The 14,194-nt window shown below is 40.4% G+C and overlaps 1 protein-coding gene across 2 annotated transcripts; it reads left to right on the top strand.

Annotated features, from left to right (window-relative positions):
- Positions 1-4,419: 4,419 nt before the first annotated feature.
- Positions 4,420-7,683, top strand: RB195_014029 (uncharacterized protein; the record flags this gene model as incomplete). 2 transcript variants are annotated; one of them, XM_064204118.1, is made up of 4 exons in its annotated part: positions 4,420-4,452; positions 6,038-6,147; positions 7,460-7,532; positions 7,606-7,683. In XM_064204118.1, 4 exons carry the CDS (start codon positions 4,420-4,422, stop codon positions 7,681-7,683), a joined length of 294 nt encoding a protein of 97 aa, XP_064059999.1. The 2 variants fall into 2 exon arrangements, with proteins under 2 accessions (XP_064059999.1, XP_064060000.1); XM_064204119.1 differs by lacking the exon at positions 4,420-4,452 and adding an exon at positions 5,949-5,981.
- Between the last annotated feature and the right edge of the window lie 6,511 nt (positions 7,684-14,194).

The following is a 14,194-nucleotide window of genomic DNA, read 5'->3' on the forward strand; positions in this document are numbered from 1 at the left end:
TCCAAAATGATTTATCCTTGTCCTTGTCCGCAGTCATGTCCAGATAATGTCTATGTGGGGTCAAGCGTGTAGTTGAGAAAAAACCCTTCTGAAAACGACCCCCCCCCCCCCCCCCCCCTATAGAAGACCCTCCAGAAAACAACGCCCTCATCTCGTTCTTTCTAGCACAGCTGCTCATAGCAATGAAAAATTAGTTATAATAAGCAGAATTTAAAAAAAAACAATAGGATGCTTAATAAATGTATATTTTCTGGAATTTTCCGTTTTTGCAAAATGGAAAAACATCTAATACCGACGCAGATCACATTCGAAAAGCATTTTTTCTCTATTTTCTCCCTCCTACACACAATTTCCCTCATTGACAGTGATTAAAGATATTGAAGTTCGATCTTCGCCAGAATCTTGATTTTTGTAAAACCAAGAAAAAAATTATTGAGACAAACATTTCACCAGCAATTTTTTGAAATTGTTTTTAGAGCACTGTTCACCACATATAGGAGTTATTTGGAGATTATCTCAGCGATTAGAACCAGGCCCTAAATGGAAATTACTGCTGGATTGGTCGGATTTTAGTAGCTTTGAATAAATATGAATAATGTACTACAGAAGAGAGGGAGGAAGACAAAGGTGGCTGCTTTCCGTAAAGATAGATTTGCGCTATAAAAAAGACAAAATATCTTTTTCAGAGATCATCTGGTTTTTTTGAAAGCAAGTTGAGAAGAAGTTGAGAACTTTAACTCGAACTTGAACTTTTTCCTCAACTTTTTCTCAACTAGATTTTGAGAGAACGAACCGTACCTGAAAAAAATGAAAATGAACCTTGATAGGAAAAGTCTTCCTCTACAACAAACTCTACTTCAGACTGAATTCATTTTTATAAATTACGAGCTTAGTTATTGGACTTTGTTTGAAGTCATAGATTTTGACGCCTTGTCAAAAATCTGAAATTTCGCACTTTTTCCCGTCATGAGATTACGGTAAAAAAGATTCGCGGTTGGAAAATTCGATTCTACATTTTGATAGAGCATCAGGAAAAACCCTTAACTGCATATTCTGGTCTCTGTAGGTGTTCTGGTTCTTTTAAAAGCTAGTTGAGAAGAACTTGAAAATTTGGGGTAAAATTTGGGATTTTTCTCAACTAGTTTTCGAAAGGAATAGGAAGTTAGAAGCCTCAAACTTCGTAGGAATATAGAAGAACTCTCTCTCTACAGTCCGCAGCCAGCTTTATTGTATGAAATTCGTTTTGAGCGTCGATATTCACAAAATGGTAAAGCCTTCTTTGTATTAATTTTATCTCTCAGTGCGCCTGTAGGTGTCTTTTTTCGCTAATTCACAGCATCGAAATTGGTTTTTTGAGTGATAACAATAAATTTGTCACTGTCTGATAAAAAATGTCCACTTTTAACTCTCACGCACTAAATGCAAAAATTCCACTTCTGTCAGGGATTGATCTCTGACAGTCGCAGCACAAACGGCTACACATCACGTATTGCCATCAGGTGCTGCATCATCGTGCACTCAACGGTCCCTTCAGCCAACCATTTGCACTTGGATACTCTTTGATTCCCTCTCTCATACTCAGTTCCATTTTTCCATTTTCTTATTGAAAAAAAAAGCTCACCTGAAAGCAAGGCCGCAAGGCTTCGTTTAGAACGCACTGTATAATTTACACTTTTTTCTCGCCTTCTACTCAAGACCGCACAAACTAGTCCTGGACTAAAAGGTGTGAAATTATACCAGCAAAATCTTTTAAAAAATACTTCACGCCATCTATTTTCCTGAAATTTTGCATCTCTTATGAGTTTATTTGAAATCGACAATTTCCTCCTTGCTCTCTCCATTTTTTTCTCCTCTGCTGGATTGAAACAATCAAAGTTCAAGGAGGTTTGAAGTTCATGCTGTTATTTTCTGCCTCCAAAGAGAGGCAGTATCATCATTTATAACGTCCTATTTCCTGTTCAGAAAAAAAAGATTCTTCTTTCTTTTTGATTCCTAGCTTGGTGGGGCTACTTTACGAGGTAGTTGTTTCTCCATTTACGTGCTTTGTCGTGGTGGAGGCTGTTCTGTCAAGTTGAACACCAAAAGATCATGATGCGAAGTTTCCCTTCCCCGTTCTGTTTCACAACTGCTGACCTGGGGTGACGTATACGTCCTCCCCATACTGGCAAGACAGATAATTAGGATGTAGGATCTTAAATCACTCAGGAAGATTTTTCACATTACATCATGTAGAGTTACTAGTCGAGCAGTCGTAGACATGTGCGGCACTTTCAACAAACAAGGTTCGACAAACAAGAATGAGAAGGAAAGGTGAGCAAAGAAAAGGTGAAATTTAATGTCCTTTGCTTTGTTTTCCCACTCTTTCCGTCGCTGTTGTTGATAGCCGCCAAAGTCGGCCACGCATCTACGATCGCTCAGCGATTTCAGTGTTTTTCTGATGTCACCGTATCGCTGACCACATCAGAAATCAGTTATTTGCGAAAGTCTGCGCACAACACGTCTAAGGCGCTATGTGATCCTTAATGGTGGACGCTGGCCCGCATCCACGGAGCACGACAACTCCACAACACACAACAACAACATCAAAACTTGTCGTAGTTTCTTTGTTGTTGTTATAGTTTTTGATTCTTTTTTCACACAATATTGAAGAAAGTCGCTTGATGGCATGTACAAGTCTCATTGTCTCTTCCTTGTGATAGTTCTGGATTCAGCAAATGCAAATACGGATCTGACGCCTTGCTAGCGTAGAAACTAAATAACTCGAACATTTATGTGGTGAAAGTCAGCTAAATATTGCAAAATACGATGCGGTTGTTTGGCACATTGTCAGAGCCGGCATTCTGGTAGGTGCCTACGAGAGTGTGGAATCATTGCCAACAAGTATCCTTCCGAGAAGATACAGCAGCCGACCTTTTAAGCCCACAGCGAAATCAGAATCCGTGCTTTCTACACTGTAGAAAGCACGGATCACCCTATCATCAGTATCAAAAACAACATCATATACTGCTTCGACTCAGATAAAGGTAAATTAGGAGGGTGGACAATAGCGGTGAGGAACGACTACCTGGTGAAGGAGTTTCGATCGAAGTCGTCAAGGTGCGCCCTTGTGCGAATGCGCGATCGCAGAGGGCTCGAAATCGAAACTATTTTTAATGTCCCGAAATTCAGTTGGTAACCACACCAATCATGCAGAATCACAAAGGAAAATGAGCAGAAATCCAACACATTAAAGCTAAAGTTTTTGAGGAGAGTGCAAGAAAAAAGCGAGAAGACTAGTCAAAAAAAAAAAGATTTCTACAGGATTACATACAGAAGGAGGAAGGATGCTCACAATAATGGAAGAAAATAGGGCAAAATTAAGTATCAACAGACAAAATGTTGGGCACGTCCAAGGAACAAACAAACAGTAGTGGGAAAAACTTTGATATGATCATGTAATACTATCTGTGCAATATTATACGAAAAAAAAAACAATCAAAAACAAAACACAAACAAAACCAACTCAAATATGATTCACATTTTCGTGAGTAGCTCAAAATTTTTTGAAATTCCTCTGTACCAACTAGAAGTAGTCTTCGTTACATTCCGTTAGATGACTGATCTCAAATCTTCCAACCTGCTCACAAATACATTTCTTACTACCGTGAAAAGTTATTAGAGAGTCGATAACTATCTTCGTTGTCTTCGTAGCAGTGACGTGCATTAATTCCATAAAAACAAAGTAGCGCACTAAACAATATGGTGCTATATTTTCTCAAGAAGTTCGTCGATACGAAGAAAAACTGAACTGAAAGGTCCACAAGGGAACTACTCTTTGGCCAGTCACAGAGATCCACATGCTATTAGAATGTAGTTCGAAAGGTAGCGGCGCGAAAAAAACACAGAGTGTGATGACGTCGTAGTATCACGTGACGTCGTATCAAATAACAAAATAATAACCTATTGAGAAAAAAACTGATGATACTACAAAATTTGATGTAACAAGGAGAACAGAGCAGAAAGTTATTTGGTGTTGTTCTTGAACGAGTATTTATTCGTTCGAACTGGTCTCTCCACAATTAAATAGCGTAGCCTCAAAATCGATATCAAAATCAAATTAATAATCAAAGCTTCAATCGAAAGCTGTGACAAATCACTTCTCTCTCCATTTTCGTTAGAAATGTTTCTAATCCAGCACTGCATGGAAGTGTGGTGAGGTCGTTTCTAGTCATTAGGTCTCTTTCCCCCGGGTCTCACGAGGATGAAGAGTCGGTAGTAGCTGCACTGTGAAGTCAAACTGACAAATAGAGAATGCTAAACAGTATTGTTCAAATATTGGATTTACCGCGCCTCTGTCCACAAATAAGATCACGGCACATGTCATGTCCAGCTGTTCAATATAAAAAATGTCGAGAACACAATTACAGAGTCATATTTCCAATGTACTGTGTTACTGTGTTCATATTAGCCGGGGTGAGTGAGTTCTATTCAACACAAGACAAGAATGTTGCTGCTCATTTCCCTCTGTACAGCACTCCTCATACTCTTCGTGCGAAAATTAGTTTTTTTGTTCAGATTTTGTGCTCATTCCCTGGATCCGCTTCGTCTCTGCCTTGCTGCACGAATGGGACAAGTTTTCCAGACAACATCAGAGACCCCTTAGTTGATGCACTCCTCCACCTTCTATCGCGGCATTCATGGTCGTCATGGTGGTCGCAGTTTTCGTGGAAATTATTAAAAACGTGGTGGCCATGGTCCTGCGCTGAAATTCCGGTCTGTTTACGAAATTTAATTTTGATGAAATTTCTCGTAGCCTTCCGAAATCATCAAATCCATTTTATGCGCTGTAGCAAGCACTGCAACACAATTAATCTCTGTCCGCTTTCTTCTCAAACTTCAAGTAACTCCGATTATTTCGTGTATTTGTAGAACAAACTTATAGACAAGAACATGACTTCAGAAGAGCGCTGCAAAGAATATCAATCTGAGAGATAAAGACTAGTTCTGAACATTTCTCCATTTACTTTACTTACGTTTCCACCTAAGCAAAAAAAAATCGGATATTCCTCTTCTTCTGCCTTAACGCATGGCCGAATAGAGTCAAAATATCACCATTTGGGAAGCCTTGAAATGCTTAGATGATGCTATTCTTACGCTCAACGAGTTTCACAGCCAGCGGGTGTTTCCGGACAAGTCTCTGTATGTTCGGAAAACATGTAACAGAATCATTCTACCATTTGAGGCGCTACTCGTCAATTTGACCCTGATCGCTGAAGAAACTCGAAGATCAAGTGGATACTGAGCATGGGAGATCGGCGAACTAAAAAAAAATTGCGGCTTTTCCACCTGGTAAACACGCAATCACGTCCGATCTCTCCTCATAAAGAACACCAGGCGATCCCAAGTGTCGTAAAGTTTTCATTCTCCTCATATCGAGCCATGTTATCGGTGTGAACTTCAGTTTCCGGCGTTCCTGTAAGGGGTAACTGGTTTGTCCACTTCCGTATCCTACAAAGGTGCCGCTCGCGGCCACATAGCACGAAGAGAATTTCGAGTTAGAGTGTGCGCTAGGCTCTGTGAGACAACATTTGAACGAGCAGACGGAGCAGTACCCGTTCAACATCTGAACGAGCAGTTCAACAGAGCTGAAGAGGATTGCGGTGAGGAGCGAGACAGGGGGAGAAAAGCGTGGAGCATTGTCTTAGGCAGTGATCCCGTTCTTCCTTTTGTACCACCACATAGAATGGAGCAGATTCAGCATATTCCTGATCGGCATCTGATCGACGATGCTGATCACGAATATGTTTACCCTGTATTCAGTTTATTCCATCAAAGATCATGAGTTTCTTTCATAATGCCGCAAGACTTCTTGAACCTGTGAAAGTTTTCTATGCCAAACTTCACGCTCTCGAAGCATTTACTACAAAGCACAACGACAAATCGCGCGCATAAGCAATGCATACGCAGCGATGCAGTGTCCTCAGAGTGGATTATTCAAGAAAGTGTGCGAGTCTTATTGAGAAAAATTGCATTGCACATAACAAAAGCAGAATTTTAGAAATACGACTGCACGTTGGAGAACACCGCTCACGTCTATCTCACCACTGTAGCAGAATCTGAAGATGTGCTCCCAGATCCAAATGTTATGGAGGCGAAGTACTCCGAAAAGTAAGATTTTTATTTCTAATTTCGTGCGTGCTCCATACTAAAACATATTTCTATTTTTGGTCTCTGGTATAACTGTTTATTCTAGAGTTCTTGTTCTATCATTTTTTGGAATCATTGTTTCTAATAGTTGCATTCCGGAATCCCCAACCATAGTCCATCAATCCCCATAGTCCGCGCAAACTAGTCTCCCCTACTTTACCACTCCTAACTTGAAGAAGTTCTACTGCATGTTTATTATGTACAACTGAAGTAGATAGAAATCAACAAAGCAATTTGATTACGAGCCACATCAAATAACAGGGTTGGCTCCTTTTTTTACATGCGCATGATTCTTGTAATTTCATAGTTTTCTAATCACATGTTGACGCTCATAGGTCCGTTAAATTAACATGAGTGTCTGTCACAGAGTTCCATCTTTCTGGAAGGGTTACGATTCCATGTACCCAGAAGATTGAGGCTGAGACTCATAGAACAACTCTACAGCGGATTTGAAGCCAGTGAAAGAATTGAGCAGTTTTTGCTCCTGGTGGTGCTTAAGGAACGAGCGGTAGTCTAATGGAGCGATAACTGGGGATTTGTGTGGATGGAGTGCCGTTGAAGGCATCACCCCAAGAATCTGGGGTGGTGCGGATTTCACGTGGGTAATGCCTGTGCGGGGTCGTGGATTGTGGGGAAGAGGGCGATTCCGTTCATCTCTCTGTATCAATGTAGAAGGACGATCCAGGAACTCTTTCTTACGACGGCTTCTTGCAATGCGCAACCTTTGCAAGCTCTCGCGAAATGGATTCTCAACGAATCGCAGGCGGGAGGGCGCAAGGGTGGCGCGCTGCAATGGAGGACGTCGTAAGAAAGAGTTCCTTGATCGTCCGTCTACACTGACACAGAGAGAGATGAACGCAATCACCCTCTTCCCCACCGTGCACGACCCCGTACAGGCATTACCCGCCTGAAACCCTTGATACCTTGATTTGGTTAAAAGCATCACCCCAGATTCGTGAGCAATGCCCTTAACCAAACCAAGGTTCGTAGTTCTGCACGCATGTTACTTCGGCCACTCGCCCACAATTTCGGAAACTGTTCGATTCTTTGAGTGACTTCGAATCCACTCTTGAGTTGTTTTTTGAATCTCACCCCGCGCCTCTCCGCTTCTGGTCCCAGAGAATTGTACCCTCCTCAGTAAGATGGAGCATTGTGATAGACATTCATGGTGATTACACTGACGGATGAAAGTCAAGGTGTGATAAAGAAGCTTTGACATTGTGAATGTTATGCGCGTGTAAAAAAGTAGCCAACTCAATGCATTCACTTCCAGTGACACATCTGTCTTTGATGCAGCAAAGTTCGCTCGTCAAGCAGCGGTGTCTTGGTCGGACAAATACGATGAGGTTAGCAAATAAGACTTCTTTGTTTTCACTTTACTCATTATGTCTTTATTTCTCCAAAACCCATTAGTTACAGATGAGATCAAGGAAGAAATTTGGTTGTAACTCCAATGACGATAATGCGGAACACAGTGTCATGTGTCTTTTCACCTGATACGAACAGCTTGAAAACGTCATGCATCGTTGGATCGTTTCAAGATGAGTATGAAAATATTTACAGAGCAAACACGCGTATTACGGTGTTCACATTGTATGCATAGTCAATTTTATGCGCACCTATTAGCACAGCCGACGATTCTATCGAAAACTGGGAAAAACAACATCGAAAAAGACTAGTAACAATTGAGTTAGACTAACTACATGTGCTACTTTACTCCTATATGATTAAAGTTGCAAACTGGACCACAGAGGTCCAGGAAACCAGCGAAGTTTCCTTCTCCTAATATTTTAACTACCAAATGGAGGTGCCGAGAACCGTAGCACAGTATGCTTTACCGATCGTAACTTATTACGTAACAGGACCCATTTTTGATGTAGATGTACCCTCACATACGCACTGAACACCGACTCACCCCAGTTAATTTTACGTAGCGCCGTTGTCTTATTCTCTGTCACTACTGTCTGTGAGATTTGTGGCTGCAAAAGATAAAGTTACCATACGTCTCAAATGCACATTGTGTTGGGTTTCAACGCAACTTGTTAGCTTTGTTTCTTTCCTCTTATTGAAAATAAACCATTTAGAAATTACGGTTCTTTTTGTCCTTTGCCAACGAAGGCTAAGCAGGTGAACTATTTTAGCTTTTTGTCCGTGCACGACCTTTTTATTTTCTGAACTTGATTAACGGAGGTTGGATTTAAAATGCGTAACAAATACTAGAAACATAAAAATGAATTAGAGAAAATAAATTTGTGTACTCACCTGCAAGCTGTGGGTGAGCTAATGGGTAATCTGTCAGTGTGGCGTAATGTCGTGTAACGGCTTCCACTGAGACATGTGGACAACGCTCGGGAATATTTTAAATGTTTGGAACTTTCCATCACTAGAGCTCCGCGTCCAGCGGAAATGCGTAAAACTTTCGCTCCACTGTTAAGAGGCCAAAAATAAGACGATTATTTTTATTTTTTACTTGCTTTAAGAACTGCCTGAAGAACTTACTTACTTGCTTGAAGAACTTGCTACGGTGGACACAATGCAAAATGCCGTCGTGGTAAATGCGAGCAATGCCATAGATCGAGGAAATTCATGGCATTTTTGGCAAAAAACATCAAACAAAAAATAACCAAATAGTCAACATTTGTTTCAAACAAAAAATCAGCACAACAGCATTCAACACAGCCAAAAACAGAATATTAGCGAAATGCATTGGACTAAAGAGAACCTATGAAGACTATGAAAAAAAAGTGGAATTCATAAGAATTCTATTCGAAGTTCAGCGAAAGTTCTGAAAGTGCATGGTTTACGCGTGGTGGAGCGGAATTTATGATTGAACCGGTGACATGTAGGAGAGCGCAGTTTATGCAGACTTTGCTCGGAATCAGTCCGAAACTCGCGTAAAATGCATTTAATGTTTTCAATACCGCTTTCCCGTCTAGTTGTTGAAAACGAACACGAATCGTAGTCAGATAAAACCGTGTTGTTCAGCAGTGCCTAACAAAGCCAGAATTTAACGTAAAAGGGTTATAACAGCAATCGTAGTAAACCTCATCGTCATATAGTTGCTTCAATTTTCCGTTTCCCACGAGAAATTCCTGGATATAACGTTTTTCTGCAATAAATTATAGGGAGAACAGCGGATCGGGACAGAAAAATGAACGCACATAAACAAAAGATTTAGCCAACAGCAATATGATAAAAGCAAAATGTTACATAACTAAAAGCCATAGTAGCAAAATATAATTAGAAACCAAAGTTTTAGGTCTATTATTCTATTATTAATGTTCTGCTCAGTTCTGGGCAAGAACAGAAGATTTCTGTCCTAGCTTCTCGGAACTGTATATGTCCCCAGCTGATGTGCCATTACATTCGGCATTATGCACCATGCGGGTCAACTACAAATGAGGGGAAATAAACGCTCACCCTAATGGTCGGCTGAGAAACACGGAGAGAGTAAGGAGAGAAAAAGTGGAAAAATAAGTGGACAGATGATATCTGCTGGCTCATATTTCATTCACATGCAGAAAAGTGCAGGAGTTTTGTGATAAGAAGGCAGCGTAACGAGTTTAGTCGGCCTTCTTCTAATATTGTTTCAACATTCCACAATAAACATAAGCTCAGCGTTCTTCCTATACCGTAACTGAGCTATCGCTGAAGAGAGTTCGATTTCTTTACATCGGATTCAGTTCGAAAAGGACTGAAACGACCATAATGCTGTCGTCGTCCACACGAACTGCGGACCGAACTACTTGCCCTGTACTGTACAAATCCGTTCCTAGAGAATGTCATGATGCTGTATTCTTACACTATTCTGTGCACAGAAAAATTCCCTTCCGTTCCAAGAAACAACTGTATACAACGGCGGTTACTGCAAATACCTTTCCGTCCGTTCCATCCCCGTCCGTAGACCAAACTTCCTCTCACGTTTCACTCTTGAGTTTTACTGGAGAACCGACTTGCTGCGGTGCGTGTTATGCCGGCCAGCTCCGGGTAATAGCGGTCTTCCGCAATCTCAATAAGCATGTCCGTATGTAAGTACATCCGTTGTTGTGGGGATGAGAAGGGCTGAAGAAGGATGAAGCACAGACCAAGAACTAAACTATATATATATATATATTGTATATATATATATATATATATATATATATATATATAAACTTTGGCTCATTAGCGCACTTCTCGTCCCCCACTGCGCAATGTATTCCAAATTTCTTGAATGTTGATCACGTGAAGAAAATTCATTAGTCACTCTCCGTCTTATTCTTTTCTGCAGTTCGGAACGCAGTTATTGAATTGAGGAACGGCGAAAGGACAATGAGTTTCAGGGTTGCAAAAACACCTCTGTGTAACAAATTATTCGAATATTCGAAATATCGGACATGGTATATCTCGAATTTGTTCCTGAATTTTTGAAAAAAAATCGAATTTTTTTCGCAAACATCAAAGAAGGAGACAAAATCCTTGCTTTCTGTTAAAAATGGCATTTTCAACGTAATGATTAGACCATTTAATTTGTCTGCACGAAATTGTATTTTCGGCTTTCGCTCCTTGAACTGACGCTGACCTCGCTTTCGCTTGAAGGGGAAAGTCGTCATGGAGCAAGGAAACAAATGCATTTTTGATATGCATGAGAAAAACTGCAGACAGCGAGCAAGGAAGGTGAAAAGTTCCACTATTTATAAATAAATTTATTTTTGCGTCATAGTTATGTCATGCGACTTTCCAAATTACCCTCTGTTGAGCTTTGAATAGCAGTCAGTTCAGCTTGTGTTTCTGTGCATGTTTATCTGTTTTCTCCCCCTCACTCTCCTACATTTCACCCTCTCATAGGAACAAAATTTATCTGGCAAGTCGTTCCTTGCTTTCTGAAAACTACTCCATATTTCGTTAGTTTCCCTTCATCAGTCAATTAGTTCTTAGTTTTTAGAGAAGCAGGTGAAAACTGTTCCATGTTGTATCCCAAACTACGCTGCAACCTGAAGCGCAAATGCACATAGTATGCTGTATTTCCTCAATGGAGAATTTCAGTTACCAAGTAGAAAGTTCTGCTAGTCCTATACAGATGGAGACAAGCTAAAAACATGACCTGAAGTACGAATGCTCCCATCAACGACAAATACGATGCGCACTTCTTGAAGGCTTCTGTTCCATGTTCAAAGTAGTAATTCACGAAAGTTTTCCAAAAGACGTCATTTCTCAGTTTGTTAGTTCTGTTGATGTTATGCGTGCTCAGAGACACATAAATACATCTGTGCAGTTTCTATGCAGGAGGAAGAAAAAAAGGACTCGTATTTTCCGACCGTTTAATTAAGAAGTTGCTCACGTGTGGTACTGATCATGCGAGTATGTAACAAACTGACTTCTTCGCATAAAATGTAACTAGAAGAAATGTAGCCCGCAGATATCAGTAAAAATAGATAATTACCCGCATTATTTCATCAATCTGCAGGTGTCTGTGTTGCAAAAACACCTCCACTTGCTTCTTCGTTCCCATGAAATGACATACTGTAGTTCTTTCACTCGACCCTCGTCGAACACAAAGACCATAAATCTGAAAAAAAAGTAGTACCAGAATTGGATTTGCTGCATGCACATAAGCACTTGATGTGAAGTCTGCCCTGTATATGCACCACATCGCTGGAAGAGCATGCTGTCAACAGTATTGTACCACGGGTCCGGTAGAAATAGAGGTGCCGCTGTCTACGCCTTAAGATCTCTAAGATATATGAGAATAAGATGAATGAATTGATTTCACAGTAATCCCATAAACTTGTGACATGTCTAATAAATTCTGAACAAAATGGATGGATATGGCGCAGTCGACAATAGGTTCGGCTGTGACTACACGACCGATGGGTTGGAACCGCCCTGGAATCAATCAAGGCTTTCATGCTTCCGGGGATGATAGACTGCTACCAGACTTATCTGGTAGGGCAAAAACCACCGACTTAACACATCGGGTAGCTCCTCCATGTCGTCTAGATCAAACATGCGTTCATGAACCTTAAACGATTCTGAATTGAAGCCGAACATGATCGCACATTTCCAGCGGACGGATACGCAAAAGACTTTGTCCTTTTTATGTATATTGATACTGAAAAAAGCCAGACCTAAGAATTCTAGCAGTTTTTTTTAAACTTAGATTTTAGTGTGTCGCTGAGAATTTATTTCCTTGTCCTCAGAAGTTGAATTGCAGAATGTTCACGAATACTCAAGCACCTTTCGCTTCACATCGTTTTTCTTACCGTATCCAACATTGCATGAATTACAAACGCACTAATCTTATGGATGATAACATAGAGAACATGTGTGTTCTCTTTTACGGAAAGGTGGTCTCGCACCTGATTGGAAAAAATGGAAAATTACGTGTGTCCGCTAGAGAAACGAAAAACAATGGCAATGCAGTTAACCCAAGTGAATACGTTTACCACTATATCATGAGGTCCTAATTCAAGGTGATAATGAATTAATTCCAATACCCATATATGTGTTCTCAGAAAACTTCCTCTTGTCCTTTATTTTCTTTTCTTTTTTTAGATCATGACTCACTTTTACCTCCATGTTGACTGCTACATTAGCCATCTATGGGTTTCTAATTTGAAAACGGTAGTGGCATATCGCTAGATTAGACGGTCGCCAGCACGTTAATGAAGGATATTGCGTGGGCGAGATCAGGACAGAGGTTCAGTTCATTGAGCTGACGGTGAGGTGCGAGACTTCACACGTTGCCATGGGGACCGTCTCCTGACGCTCGTTGGCGGTTACACCACCTCGTCTAGCGTTCCCCTGCGCTTTCTTTCTTGGAGCTCAGCGAAAAGCAATTCAAACCAAAGTAAAACGACATGCTTCCTAACCTACGCACTTATTTCCCCTCTTTTATGGTCATTTGCTGGAAAATGACAAATCACATGGTTTTTCTCTTTAGAATAGAGATAGCCTCTTCTCTGTTTTTAATCATGTTTAATCATAGCTGCATCTTTTTCGGATATCTTGGGATTGCAGCCAACTGTTGACTTTCATTTGCTTCTAATCCACCTTAATTCACATCTCAGTTGTCCCAGGACGACCACATTATGCATTCCCATCGCTTTTGTTCCATTCTTGTCTAATCCACAACCTCACTTGTCATTTGAGCTTAATCTTAATCATCCTAGAACGTAGAACAAAGATCTCAAAGAATGTTTAACTTGATTTGCTTTGTGTAGAGTTTGATTAGAAAATAATACATCAACAAGGGCACTATGTGTCTACCTCCAATTCTTAGATTTAAGATTATGATTATTATTATGATTATGCAAGAAATTCAGCAAACTTGGCACAAATCCATCAGTCAGCCATTAATTCAACATATTTCACTTTTCCTAAACTCTTTGGTAATACATATCTCAGACCTTTCACTTATAAAAGAATCTTTTTTTTCCACGAAAATGATAACAATCTGTTTAATGCTCCCCTTTGACATCCTGCAACTTTTCTTCCCATTTATGCGCAATTGCATTAACGAAAAAGTAAATGCTGGTTTCAAACTTTTGTATTTCATCGGTGATCCCATTCAAAAAAGGGTGGTAAAATATCCTGGACCGTGAAATGATTATTGATGAGGCAAAACAATGTCACACGATCGCGGTAATCATAAAGTTTTCAATCATGTCCATGGGAGAATTCCTACAAAACTATAAACTGTGAAAAACTCTGCGAAGTCAACATTCTTCCGCCGGCGAAAATTTTTCCTAGGAAATCATTCAAGCCTATCTTTGCTCTTGTAGAACATTTCGGATTTTTTCTGCTAAATTCTCAGAAAATGTAATATTTCGGGAGAAAGGCATCGGATCTGTTTGTGGTGAGTTCTTTAGAGTTGCATAAATCTACCTCAAACGATCTTCGGCGCCTGTCTTGAAACCGCTATTGTCAGCTCTCCTGAATCGAGCGCTCCCGTACATGCGTGGATAATACCTGGCTTATTGCCGAGCTCGTTGCTTCCGTTCCTTTATGATCAGGGTAGAATTTATGA

Source organism: Necator americanus, chromosome V (genome assembly GCF_031761385.1).
Source record: "Necator americanus strain Aroian chromosome V, whole genome shotgun sequence".
NCBI lineage: Eukaryota > Metazoa > Nematoda > Chromadorea > Rhabditida > Ancylostomatidae > Necator > Necator americanus.